General features: G+C 38.8%; 1 protein-coding gene across 1 annotated transcript; it reads left to right on the top strand.

Moving 5' to 3' along the window:
- The first annotated feature begins 3,832 nt into the window (after positions 1-3,832).
- Positions 3,833-10,289, top strand: LOC148034424 (uncharacterized). The gene is made up of 2 exons (XM_087679370.1): positions 3,833-6,231; positions 9,247-10,289. Exons 1-2 carry the CDS (start codon positions 4,588-4,590, stop codon positions 9,970-9,972), a joined length of 2,370 nt encoding a protein of 789 aa, XP_087535496.1. The 5' UTR covers positions 3,833-4,587; the 3' UTR covers positions 9,973-10,289.
- The last annotated feature ends 3,109 nt before the right edge of the window (positions 10,290-13,398 follow it).

Here is a 13,398-nt window from a genome sequence, read left to right as displayed (position 1 = left end):
TCTCCCATTATTCATGGTTCATTCTCTCCTCTTTGGTTACCTTTACATAAGCCATTAGAAATGGAAATTCATCCAAATGAAGGAGGCATGCTAATTTCAAACAAAATATACATTTCAATAAACTTGTGAAATTAGGTATAGCAAGCCATCTTGCACTTGTGCCAATGAATTCCATGAACCATGAGAGATGGGCTTTCACTTGGGCTACTTTGTTTTTTTAGTTTGTCACGCCATACTAGGTGCACAATCACAATTATCCATATCACTATTATGTATGGAGCCTATGGATGGAAGGATGATGTGCCCACAAGCTAATCTTGCTACAATTATGCCTTTAAAAACCGTTGGGCTACCAGGGTAATAAATTGATAATAGCATGTGCATGTCAACAGCAAGGATGGCCATAAACAATAGCACGAATAGTACATGTAGTTAGGTATACTAGAGTGTGGAATAAGCATCCAATTATTGAGGTTTAATCATGCCATGACAATGTGTGTGTGTGTGTGTGCGTGTGTCTTTGTCTTTAATTAATATTATAATACTTTTAAATATTCATCCAATATATTAGTAACATTAATGTACCATATAAAATTTAATGTTATCATAAACTTTTAATGTATTATATATCTAAGAGTTCAATAATAAGACCTTGTAGAATGTTAATATTGTATTACATTTAATATTTTTATCATATGGATACTACTTGATATCATTAATATGGAAACTATTTATATCAATATCGAATGTTTCTCTTTACTTAGTTATTATATAAAAAGATTAATATTATCATATTATGTTATCAATAATAATATTATAATTTACCCAACATTTATAATGACAATAAATTACATAAAGATTTAATAGTAATTACCAAAAAATTTATCTATAAAAAGTATTTAGTGTTTATTATTCATTATTACTTTATCATTACATTAGTAGTTAATGTTTTTGTGATAATAAAAGTTAAAGTTTAATATGAAATAAATACTAGTATTGATTGCTTATTAAAATTTAGACATGGAAATGGTTTCATAAGTTCATTATGATAACAATATTCATAAATAGAATAATACTTAATCATCTACTCTAATCATAAAACTTTTCAATATTAAAGCTATTTAATATGTATGATAACACAATTCTATTGTTAAAAATTTTCAATAGCTAAGTAAATAAAATTGTTAATGATAAACTTAAGCAAAGTTAGTATTGAGCTACTAAAAATTGCAATACAAAGGTTAATTAAAACATGTGTTATAAAACATTTTAAATATCAAAATGTTAATAGCAAAGTCTTATTAAAACATTTATCATGAATCGTAAAATGCTAAAATAATTAACAAAGTTAACTAATAACATTCAAATTCTAATAATAAAACATCTTAAGAATGAAAATTTTTAGTATGAACATTTTAATTATTAAAATGTCTCAAATGTTAATATTGAAGAAGTACATTATGTAAGTATACTCTAATATTCAAAAACGTATACTATTAAAATCAAAACTTGCATTATTAAAAGTTTTATAATATGAAACTTTTAAGATGAAGAAGTATTTATCATTAAAGAAATACAATACGAGATGGAATTAAACAATTCAAAAAGACAAAAGCAAATTAACAACAATGACAACGACAATACTAACCATTTATTTAATCACTTACACAAGCATTAATAATGATTTAATAAGCATAAAAGATATTAACAATTTATTGAATAAGGATTAATAGTTATTATCGTTATTAATAGGATGTTTTGATCCACAAATTAGAAATGATAGTAAAATATATATAATTAATTTTTTTGCTGTTAAGAAGTTGTGTGAATGTATCGTCGAGGTAATCATTGATTGAGGCACTTGTTGATTGAGGATCAACCAAACATTGAGTATGAGTTATAGAGGAGATGAGTTGGAACATAATTGTGCAAATGATTGTTTATATCTTTGACCATTGTGGGAAAATTGTCATGCTAATTATAGCCATAATGAAAAAGGATCATCATGGTAAGTTTAGAGCAACATCATACACTGGATCATCAAGGTATTTGCCCATGAAAAGTAGTTATTCCTTTAACTCATATATTTTTAAAACGTAAAAGACATTATATTCTGAATATATTTATTTGGTCTCATTTTCTCATGTTGCGTCACATAGGCTTAGGTGTAATATCCTTGGTTTGGAACTTTAGTTAGTATGTATAAAAAATTTACTATGTTTTGTGCACCCATGGATGTACCATAGAGTGGATCTTTCCAACCCATCTAGAGTTTTGGTTTGGTTATTTAAAGTAGCATTATCACTTTTTTAGTTGATGAAGTCATTGCTTTATAGGAACTTGGTGAGTGGATCATGCACATGTATAGTTCATGCAGAAAGATGAACATATTAGAAACAACACTCATTGGGTATTCCATGGAAATTGGAAAGGATATCTCTAGTTTCATTCTATTTGGGAAGTGGAGACTCAATTCTTTGAGGAGAATCCAAACTCACTCATTAAGGACAACAATCCTTTAATTGAGCGAATGCCATGCTTGTCAGTGGAAGAGATGTTTGCATGGGATGCATGAGTATAACTTGAAGAAAATATGCATGAAGGGTGTGCGAGTACAATGCTTGACAAGTAGGGAGTGCTCCTTGAAGGTTTTGGAACTTGCAAGCTTATGTTTTTAGAAAATTTTGATGATGTGTGCTATTGACTTATTGGGAGATCACTCGAAAACCCTAGGAGGATATCATTTGTAAAGATGGCGAGTGTTGTAGAGTGCATGTTGCAAGTTGGGAGGATTTGATCCGAAGATCACCACAGATGCACACACTGACCTCTACCCAATTGAGCTATAACTCATGTTTTTGGAGTTGCTCTCCATGCTTGTGTGTATAGGAATCAAGTACAAGTGTGCTCTTATTGTGCTTTGACACTCCACATGCATGTTTTACAAGACCCTTGTAGCCTTGAAAAGTAAGAGCGGCTTTGCACAAGGGCAATGTTTTTAGTTTACCGACCTTTTCAAAATGAAACTATGTCTAATGAGGAAAAGTTTACTAGGTGTGCCCTGAAGCATTGCGGGAATGGTCAATTAATGGGGGAACAATTTATGTGTAAAGGGCTTCTAAATACCTACTCAAGCAGAGAGCAAGACAAGTGCAGGATGTGCAAGCCTGCAAGGGAATGGTGACTAATAATAAAGGGGAGACTAAAAAGTGTGATTTGTGCAGGCTTGCAAGGGAATGGTAAAGGGGCCAATAAAGTAGCGCCCTCCAAAAGGAAAACACACCCCACCCCAATTGAGTGACAATTTTACAAGAAAGATGTGGCGTTTTTAGCTACTTAACAATATAATACGAATAACTACAAATGAGTTTAACTTAAGTCAAACAATTGAGCCATGTAAAATTTGTAATATTTTAGATTTTATAAAACCCTAAAGCAATGCATCCTCGAGTGTCACTCTATTGGCCCCTACGTGTCCCTCGTTTATGAAAGTTTTATTTGTAACTAAGGCTACTTGATGAAAATATCAAAATATTTTAATATTTTTTTGAGCTCTATGTAATATAAATAGTTTGATCATTGAAAAATATTTATGCAACTCACTTGGAAAAAAAGTTTATAATGGAGAATTGTTTCCCCTTCACCCTAAAAAGTGAGGAGAAGTTTGAGTTATGCGCAGATCACAGTTTGGGCCCAAATGGCGGGGTCCCTACCATGTTTTTTTTTGAGTTTGAATTTTGAAACGAAGACCCCATTCAAAAAAGTAAAAAGGCTCTGGGCCCTGACATGATACATCTCTCTCTCTCTCTCTCTCTCTCTCATCATACCACGAACCACACCACACACGCACCAGGCACAGACTCGTCACGGAGATCATAGATGCAACGCCCGCCACCACCTCAGTGGAGTTTCCTTTAGAATCTCGACATATAGAAAGATGGGCCATCTCGCTAATCATTTCACCCACAGCCTGTTGTGTTTTGCTCCACAGATGCTTTCTGTCGCGCTCTTTTGTTTGTTGCCTGCTATAATCGATTTTAGGAAACCCTCCTGTTGTGAGAGAGTCCAACAAGTCTGCTCCGGCGCTCTGTTTCAATTCAAAATTCCCCAAATTCTGCTCTGTTTCTCTCATGTTGCGGCGACCCACCATCATGTAGAGTAGGTCAGACCTACTACTATCTAGAAACCAGTAAGTCTCTCTCTCTCTCTCTCTCTCTCTCTGTGGGGGGAATCCAGGTGCCGAGTACAAATAATTAAATAGTGTCCGTCGTTTCAAAACCTTTTTAAACGGCAGCTTCTTCTTCTTCTTCTTCTTCGATCGGCGATCGCCTTGATGAAATTCTCCTGCCCCATACTCCTTCAGTCGTCGCTTCAATGCTTCATCTGTCCGTGTATGGGGAACAGAGGAGAGGAGACAGATGGGTCGATGAGCGTAACTCACTATGTGGAGATGTGGGTTATCGTCTTTCGAGCTCCCGAACGTTAGATTCCACCCTTGTTGCAGGTCAAACGTGACAAATTAGGTTCTTCCCAAGTGAGATTCCTTCCTCTGTTTATGTCAAATTTGGCATAATTGATACTTCTGTCATGGGGGATACTGCACGAAATTGCTTGGATCAAATAGACACAAAGTCCATGCTGCAGCTCTTAGATCAGGCCTCTGACAGCAAAGATGGTGATACCTCTCGCCAGCACTATGCGATTTCTCTTTTCAGTGAGGTTGCCAGGGTTCACAAGCACAAGGTGGTCCCTTACATCCCTCGCATCATGGACACCATTCTCCGCTCACTTCCGTCCACCAGCTCAGGCTCGCAGCATCTGCATCAAGCTTGTGCCAAAGTAGTGACTTCGGTGGCGCGTTACGCTATTGAACCCACACAGCCTCCACAAGACAACCAGGACATCCTCTCGGGCCTCTGTTTGCCCTTGCTGCCTGCCCTTTCCAGCAAACTAGAGCCTCTTTCAGCTGGTGCTGCTGTGTGTTTGCAGGCGCTCGTGGAGTCAGAGAAGTGGAAATGGGCACCTCTAGATCTGCAGGAAATTGTCTGTGCTAAGGGAACAGGGGCAATGATCGCAGAAGGCTTCCAGACTGTGGCTCACATGAGCCTTATGCGCTCTCTTGCAAAGTTCAGTGGTGCTGCTATTCAAAATTGTGCAGTTAAATTATTCAAAAGTGGAACGGAAACTCTTCAAGCATCCAGATGTTCATGGCAGCAGCGTGTAGCAGCAGCTCAGTTATTAGGAAGCTTACTAAAGGTTGTCGATGTACAAGCGCTTGACTTGGATTTGGGATTAACTATCCAAGCTCTGGAAAACTGCCGCCTTGACAATGTGCCTGGTGTGAAATTGGCAGCAGCAGATGCCTTGGAAGTAGCAAAGCTTGCATTTTCCAAGGACTTGCAGCATGTAGCCAGCTTTAAGGACAGGGAATTCTCATCAAAGGTTGAGGAATGTCCTGCAATGGACGCATCGGATTCTCATTCATCTAAATCTGGTGTGTGTGACATGCATGGAAGTTCAAAAAGCACAATTCCTTCTGCAAAACGTTCCCCTCTGTTTCCTGCAACACAGTCTGCTAGAAAAGCTTTTTATACAGCTTACCAGAACTCAGGTATGTTTCAACCTATTATCTCTAAGGAGAATTTACCTTCTGTGAAGCCAAGACGAGTTCTATCAGATTTGCACACTTCATCAAAGCTTCTGGGTGACTTAGGATGTGTTCCTAGCACCCAAACATCAAAGTGCTCTCTAGCTGAACATGATAAAACAGCCTCCCAAAGTAGTCCTGAGCACAATGCTCTTCTGGGTCGATCACAATCAGCTACTTGTACTTTATCCAACACCAAACTTCAAGATGAGAATCCTACAGTTTCAGTCCAGCATGGCAAGAATTCTGGTGCCAGTCCTGTTAGGACCTCTGGAAAAATTGGCACAGACACATCTGGAATTGGATCATTGAGGATGGAGCACAGGAAGAGTTTTGGCGGCCAGATGGAGTGTTCTTTGAGTCCTGATTTCAGTAGGCATATTGAAAGACACACTAGAGGTGGTCCTATGGAGTCTAATGTCTCGACAGATGGTAGCAGCTACAGTAACAAGTTGAACAAGTTAGAGGATGATGTTTTATGCAATGGATGCTCAGATCTCCTCTTAACACCAAATTCTATCAAGACACCAGATGCTATCAGAAGTGGTACATTTAGCGACTCAGGGAATGCGAACCATGTCCAGGTATGGTATCATGTCATTTCAAATTCTTAGGGTAGATCTGTGTAAATTTGTGGGGGGCGACATCTTGCAGCTGCAAATGTTTTTGTTCCTGCTCAGCATGTGGTTTTTGCCTTTTCACAATTTTGTTGCTGCTGAGTAGTGTTGGAATGCATGGAGAAGTGGTGATGCATATAGGGGTTCTGTGATAAGGTGGTTGGAAGAAGGTGCGAGTATTCTCTGCTGCTTGTCCATGCCCAACTCTGCTTGCAGATTTGAAGTGTCTGTAACTTGTAGTTTACAAACATTGCTAAAGATGGCCTTATGAGTTTAATACTAGATTATGTTTAAAGACATTTTGGCTTCCATGTTCTGCTTCACTCCTTACATTGACTGCCCATTCCACAGTTTTTGACAATTTAGTTGCATTGAAAGATAACTCTTAAGGAATCCCATATCTTTCATGGAAATGTCCACATTGTTGAGTCTGTGGAGATGAAGAATTGCGAGGCAAACTCCTTCTGATAAACCAATACAATTTGTGACCATAGGAAAACACTAAATTTGGAGGCATTTTGTGTTACATGTGGAAGCTTGATGAACAATTCCGGTTTCTCACACTGAACCTGGTTAAGTTTATGCTTCCAAGTACTTCAGATCTGCAGATTGAAACTGAAAAGACTGTAGGTTTGTGAGACTACTCAAACACTGCATAGGGTCCCAAATCCAAGCTGAACTAATGCAGCCCTTTCCTTTCTGAGGATGGCCCCCCTCTTCCTTTTGAATGAGATTTTCTTTGTTTTACTTGTCAGAGAACTGTACAAATTGGAGCATCTTGTTGACTGAGTGGACAAGAAGCAGGCCCAAATACCTTCCTTGGGGCTGCATTGCAAAGAATGGGCATTTGACTGGGACTACACTGGAGTGACAAGCTAACCATGCAGTTTTATATGTACCAATGATTAAGTCTGCACCGCTGTAAGATGCAGCTAGGAATAGCACATCAGCTGGGAACTCAGGCAGGAACTTTCTAAAAAACGCACAGCAAAGAGAAGCCAGGTGAAATAATGAATCATGGTAAGTGAGCAAATTGAAAATGCAGACAGGAGCACACGCGAGTGGAAAACAACTAATGTTGATAAACTATAAAAGTGGTTTTCAGTGCAGTCTTATGGATGTCCTCAGGAATAATCTTGATTAACATTTTATTGCTTGACCATCTTTTGCTGTTGACTTGCATGGCCTCTGTGTGCAAGGTTAAAATCAGCTTTTGTCATTTTGATATGCTCATTAGTAAAGCCAGTGTACGAATGCTGTTAGTTTAAAAGCAAGCACATAATCATGATTGAGGAACTGAGGTGATTTTATCTATAGCATATGATCCTTTTTGGGTGAAATTGCTCTGAAACTCTAATGTTCTGTGGAATTAAGGAAACAAAATAAATTCCACAACTGGAATACTTGCCATGCAAAACAGTAAAGAACTGTTAGTTGCAATCCAAGTTTATCCAGCAAGCCTGATTTATATCACTCTAAGTGAGCTTGCCTCGATTCTACCATGAAGCCTTTAGAATCTGAATGACAGGTTTGATTGAGCTAGAGGTGATGACCAAGAACTTCAGGCGATTCTTGTTTGAGCTTGAATAATTAAGCATGACCACTGTGCTTATTTTCAACTTCCAATTTCATCAATGTATATGCCAGTTTAGACCTGAGCTTGGATGTCAATTCCATTGTCCAAGGCTAATCTCTGAATGCATGCATTAATAGTACTCTCTACACAAGGGGCTGGTGACATTGATCCATCCACTCACAACTCACTTATAAACCTTAATTTCTAAACACTGCTAGGCAAAGGCTAGTGCTGGTACATGTAGTTTTTGTCCCACTGAACAGTTGTGGAGAACTACTTGAGGGAGCTCAAGATGGTGTATGAAGATATTTTGTCTCCAATTTGCACACCCTGTCACTGTATAATGCTTGCCTTACGATCTTAATTTCATGATGTCTCATTATCATTGGTGTGTTCATGTCTTAGTTCCATGCAAGGTCTATTGGCGTAAAATAAAGCAAAGCTGGCTCTTCTTGCTTAAGCACAGCGGGATATGAACTCTGTGTGAAGTCTTTGAATCAAATGGGAGAATGGAGCTTATGTGGACTCTAAACTATTTCATGATAGTGCATCAAAGCAAGTATTCACACTTTCAACATTGTCTGAAGGTTCCCGAGCCTAAGAACTAAAATCAGAATGCAGTCGAATGGCCTGAAAATGGCTAAGAATGCCATGCTTTATTTGTAGAGGGGAAGCTGGGTGTTGTTGGTTTTGACAGTCTGAGCATGTGGGAAGGACTGTTAAATGTTGGATGAAACAAATCAATCTCCTGGCTGTGAGATTTTTCAAGGCATTGGATTGATAGGATTTGACAGTCAATGCAAGGTCAAATTTGCACTTGCAATGATAAATTGCCAAAGTAGGATCGTTTCTCACAGATCTCTCTATCCGCATTCAATTGTAGAACCCTTTATTTGTTATTGGTTTTGACAGTCTGAGCATGTGGCAAGGACTGTTAAATGTTGGATGAAACAAATCAATCTCCTGGCTGTCAGATTTTTCAAGGCATTGGATCGATAGGGTTTGACAGTCAATGCAAGGTCAAATTTGTTCTCGCAATGGTAAATTGTTAAAGTAGGATTGTTTCTCACTGGTCTCTCTATCTGCATTTAGTGTTACCTGCATTTAGTGTTACCTCCTTTTGATGTTTGTTTATCCTGTATTCAGTATTTTGGTAGAGTAGTAGGTCATTAATATCAATAACTAGCTTGCTGATTTGATCATGACAGTACGATCAAAATGGTCAAGCCTGTGGCTATCTTATTATTTGATTATAGCAGTAGGATCAAAAAGGTCGGTCATGTTGTTATCTTGTGGTCAACATAACATCCTTAAGGATATATGTTTAAAAGCTGTTGAGTTGATTTATATTCCTGCTTTTGTTTAAGTGCATGGAAGTTTACTTATACATTCCTTTGGACCTTCAGGAATCCAAAGCTGCAGCACGTACAGAGTTTTTCAAGTTCGCAAGTCCAAGGCAGCTGTTGCATTCCTTGCAGTCAATTGACAATTCATCTCTGACTTCCAAAGGGAGGCCAGGGTTGATCCAGGAGGATTGTGCAGAGTTGGGACTGAGAGGATATTTACACACTCCAGACCACACGGGTGATGACATTTTATACAAGCAAAGCTGCCATATGTCCATTGACTCGCAGCAGAGGAAGGTTACTGAGAGTGGTGCCTCGAGCTGCTGTACATCAGAGGACTTGGACACATCTTCAGGTCAAACAAGGGTAGTGTGTTCTCAAGTACAGATTAAGAAAAATCAGAGAATAACGGCCAGCAGACGGAATCATCATAATCATCAGCAGTTCCATCATGATGCAGGAGATTCTCCTCCTAAACCAAGGTCCTTATCTGCAGAACTTCTAAATAGCAGTTTGGATGTGCAGCAGGCAGCACAAAGAGCTGAATGGGATCAGCAGCAACACAGGCTCCCCTTAGGTACCACAGGGGAGTCCTCATCGTCTGATGGAGTTGTAGGCCAAAGGAGTCACCTTGTGAAGCATTCTGCTTGTAATCTAGTTGTGAAAAGAGAGGGTAGATGTTGTGGAACACACTTGATATGGGCAGTTGGTACAATTCTCCTTGCGATTGCCATCGTTTCCTATATGATTAAACCTCAGGATCTACATGTTCTAGTGCCCACATGAACACGCTCTCTTGTGACTGATGGCTGGTTAGCTGTACTGATCCCTTCTGTAAATGCAGATATTCTCTTAGGATTTAGTAACAAAGGTTCCACTAATCTAATGTCCAACTCCTCCCTTCTACTTATGCATGGGATTATCTAGAGTTTTTGATCCTGATAGCGCTAAGTATGTACCTCACCCTTTTTGAGGGTATGTGGAGCGTAAATGGAGGTAATAGTAGGAAGCCTGCTCAGTCATTTTGTTCAAGTTGGAGCTTATGAACTGTGTCAAAATTTTGAGAACAGAAAAGATCTATTTTGTCACTGTTGAATGCACGAAGAGTATTGTTGTAGATACCCAAGCTCACATTTCTGTCTTTCCATTTCAAGTCACAATCACAGTTCCCAAAATGAAATTGCACAATTAATACCCACACATGGTCACAGGAATGCGGCTACCATTATTGTGTTCTTTCGAATTCTAATGCACTAAACATTACCTTCCTGAAGAAAGAAAAAAAAAGTTGGAAAGGAGAAGAATTAAAACACCTTTGCTTCGAAATAATGACACAAGCATTTTACCTGCACGTAATGCATCGTGCAGAGCAGATACACTCGAGCAAGGAAAAACCACACAGAGCAGAGACACCTGAGCAGTCCTTGCAAGAGTGCTTCATGCATGTGGTTTTTGAATTTTCCATCTGCAGGAAATACAGGAGAGGCTAATATGCCAATGCCCAGTTATGCGGATTACGTTGTGAATCCTGCATGAAGATGGCCGAAGTTAGTTTCTTGCATAGTGGGCTCTAGTTTGAGTACGTGAGTTGGCCATACTAGTTTACCAAGTTTGACGAAGTGTGCAGCAGTTCTGAGACGGGCAGAGCTCCTGGAGGCAGTGTGGAAGCAGGGTGGTTGATGCAGGTTGAAAATGCAATGTTGATATGCAGGTGACATCAGATCACATGATGTCAGCAGTTTACTACAGCTGTTGATCAGCAAACACAGCTTTTGCTGCAGTTGCTTGGCTGAAGACTGCTATGAACAGGCTGAAAATAGGGGCATGATCAACAAACACACAACAATGGATAAAGGCTGGAGCAGGTGTCTGGCTGATGGACAGCACCACGAAATAAGGTATCCACGTGGAGAGCGGAATAGACCTCTCAATAGGGTGACAATAATCTGCAAGACAAGGTGAGGTTGAGTGGAAGGGCAGCCTTGTAGATGTGGATCCTCCCAAAGTTTGGGTGTTGGCTTATGGAACACACAAGCTTTGGTAATTTTTGAATAAAGTTTGGTAATTTGGGTTTTGGGAACGTTTTGAAGAGCTAATTAAGGTTTTAAGTTTGTAATTCACCTTAGCTTAACATCCTCTTAGGTCTACAACTAGAACCCAAGAGAGATTGCAAAGCATAGCTTAGTCCATAATGCCTTGAGGCATCCACCCCAAAGTAGCTAGGGCATTGGATGAAGGGTGTACATGGTTATTAGTAGTGGCCTACCAAGACTACAGAGGTGGTGGTTATCTTACCTCCGGAGATAAAGGGTCATGCCAATGAGGCGAAGGCATTGGACAAAGGGTGCTCGTTGGTTGCCTAGTGGTCTATCAAGGGTTGTAAAGGAAATGAAACTATTTTGAATTGTCTTGTTGCTTTTTCTAAAAAGTTTACCTTTAAAAAAAAAGATTGTACCAATGGGAAAAAGAGTGGATGTTAGATCCAACATCACAAATAGAAAGCTATTTCAACCACCCGTAGGTTTGAGTGATGAAGTAAATAGGGAGGTTTATGTAGTATGATGCCATATGCATTTTTTCGTGGAGATTGCCATGTGAGTTGCCACGAATGTGGTGGGTCCAAGTTGACCTCTCTTTGATGAAGAAGGGATAAATATGCTCAAATATATGTTGACGAGAATAGCATGCCAATGCATGGGGTAACACAAGGGGCAATGCAAAGTGTCATGCTCAAGCAAAATGCTATGCTGATGCCAATTAGATAGTGCCCTTGTAGGAGAATTATTCACTTGTCCAAGGGTCCTTTTACAATTATGATTATCAAGATGCAAAGGGAAGTATATATCATTGTAGAAATGGTGACCAATATCTTGTAATCACCAAGAGAATAAGTTGCCTTATCTCACGACTAGATAATGGGACATTTTCTCTTCCCATCAAGATAAAGTAGAAGGGGAGGGAGCACCCATGTTGATTCATGGAAGCAAGTATTGAAGAATTGGTTGCTTGACAAGCTTGGTCAAAATGTTTGCAAAATTATTGGATGAAGGTACAAACTCAAGGTGAGTAGATGGTATCTAGCTAAACATGCTCTTTAGTGAAATAGTAGTGTATACAAACATGTTATCTTTGGACTAATGATGGGGTTACTACTAGTGCAATCACACTTTAATTGTTGTAAAGGACAATACTTAGTGTGCTACATGAAATTTGTAGCTCCACCAGTAAGCTTTTTAGATAGATGGCCTTTGTAGCACCACCATAGAGAGCATGATACTTAACCTTGGCAATAAAGGTAGGCATTGTCTATTATTTACTATTGGACCATACGATAGGAGCCATGCTCAAGGAGAAATAACTACCACGGGAACATCGGGTATTAGGATCTCTTGCCCAACTAGAGTAAAGTGTACCCTTGCAAAAGCAAACAATTATCATAATGTAAGCCAAATGAGTAAGTATGCTTAATATATTTAAATACATATAAGCAAGCAATCCAATGTGATAATTTAGATGCATTGAAATTTTGATTGAGCAATGGAATAGAGTAAGCAAGATTGGGCCTCATATGAATCAACCAAAGAAGTTTTCCTACTATAAATTGATATGTGTGCTCATCGAAGAGATGGCTATGAGGATCCTAAGAAAGCTTCATAGTAGGATCAAGAGGAACTGTGTCTATGGGGCATGTTCGATCAACTGTGCAATATTGCTCCACTAATTGAAGGGTATCTTTTTGCTAGGATACAAAGGTCCTATCCTTATGTGTGATAACCTCCATATCCAAGTAATAGGATAACAATCATCTCAAATGTAGAGCAAAACTTGCCTTTATATCTGCGATGGTTTGTAAAATTTAAGTCCATGATAAAGCTTCAAGTCATAAGAGATAAAATGGAATCCATGAGATGAAAGAAACTTATTCATTGTATGAAACTAGGAACACGATGCTTGCTTCACTTCATCAAGAGTTTTTTAGAAGCAAAAGATCTTGTCTTTATGTTCCAAAAGAGAAAACCTAAGAGACAACTCGACATAGACTTCCTCCAAATAATTGAGACACTTTTGACATCCATATGATAGATAGGCTAGCCATGATAAGTGGCCAACGCAAGCGATAGGCAGAATGATGTCAACTGTGTAGTCAACACAAGGATTTCTTCATAATCAATTCCTTGCTTTTGTCAAAACCCTTGAACCATGTGGCAAGCC

Source organism: Lygodium microphyllum, chromosome 6 (genome assembly GCF_053477565.2).
Source record: "Lygodium microphyllum isolate KBCC chromosome 6, Lygodium_microphyllum_v1.1.10, whole genome shotgun sequence".
Taxonomy (NCBI): domain Eukaryota; kingdom Viridiplantae; phylum Streptophyta; class Polypodiopsida; order Schizaeales; family Lygodiaceae; genus Lygodium; species Lygodium microphyllum.
The sequence above is the reverse complement of the archived record's forward strand: the minus strand, read 5'-3'. Positions and strand labels throughout refer to the sequence as shown.

What these genes read in the sequence shown, in the direction of transcription:
- LOC148034424 (XM_087679370.1), top strand. Translation starts at nt 4,588, where the DNA reads ATGGGGGATACTGCACGAAATTGCTTGGATCAAATAGACACAAAGTCC. An exon ending in GGAATGCGAACCATGTCCAG is followed by an intron (nt 6,232 to 9,246) that starts GTATGGTATCAT and finishes TTGGACCTTCAG; the next exon opens with GAATCCAAAGCTGCAGCACG.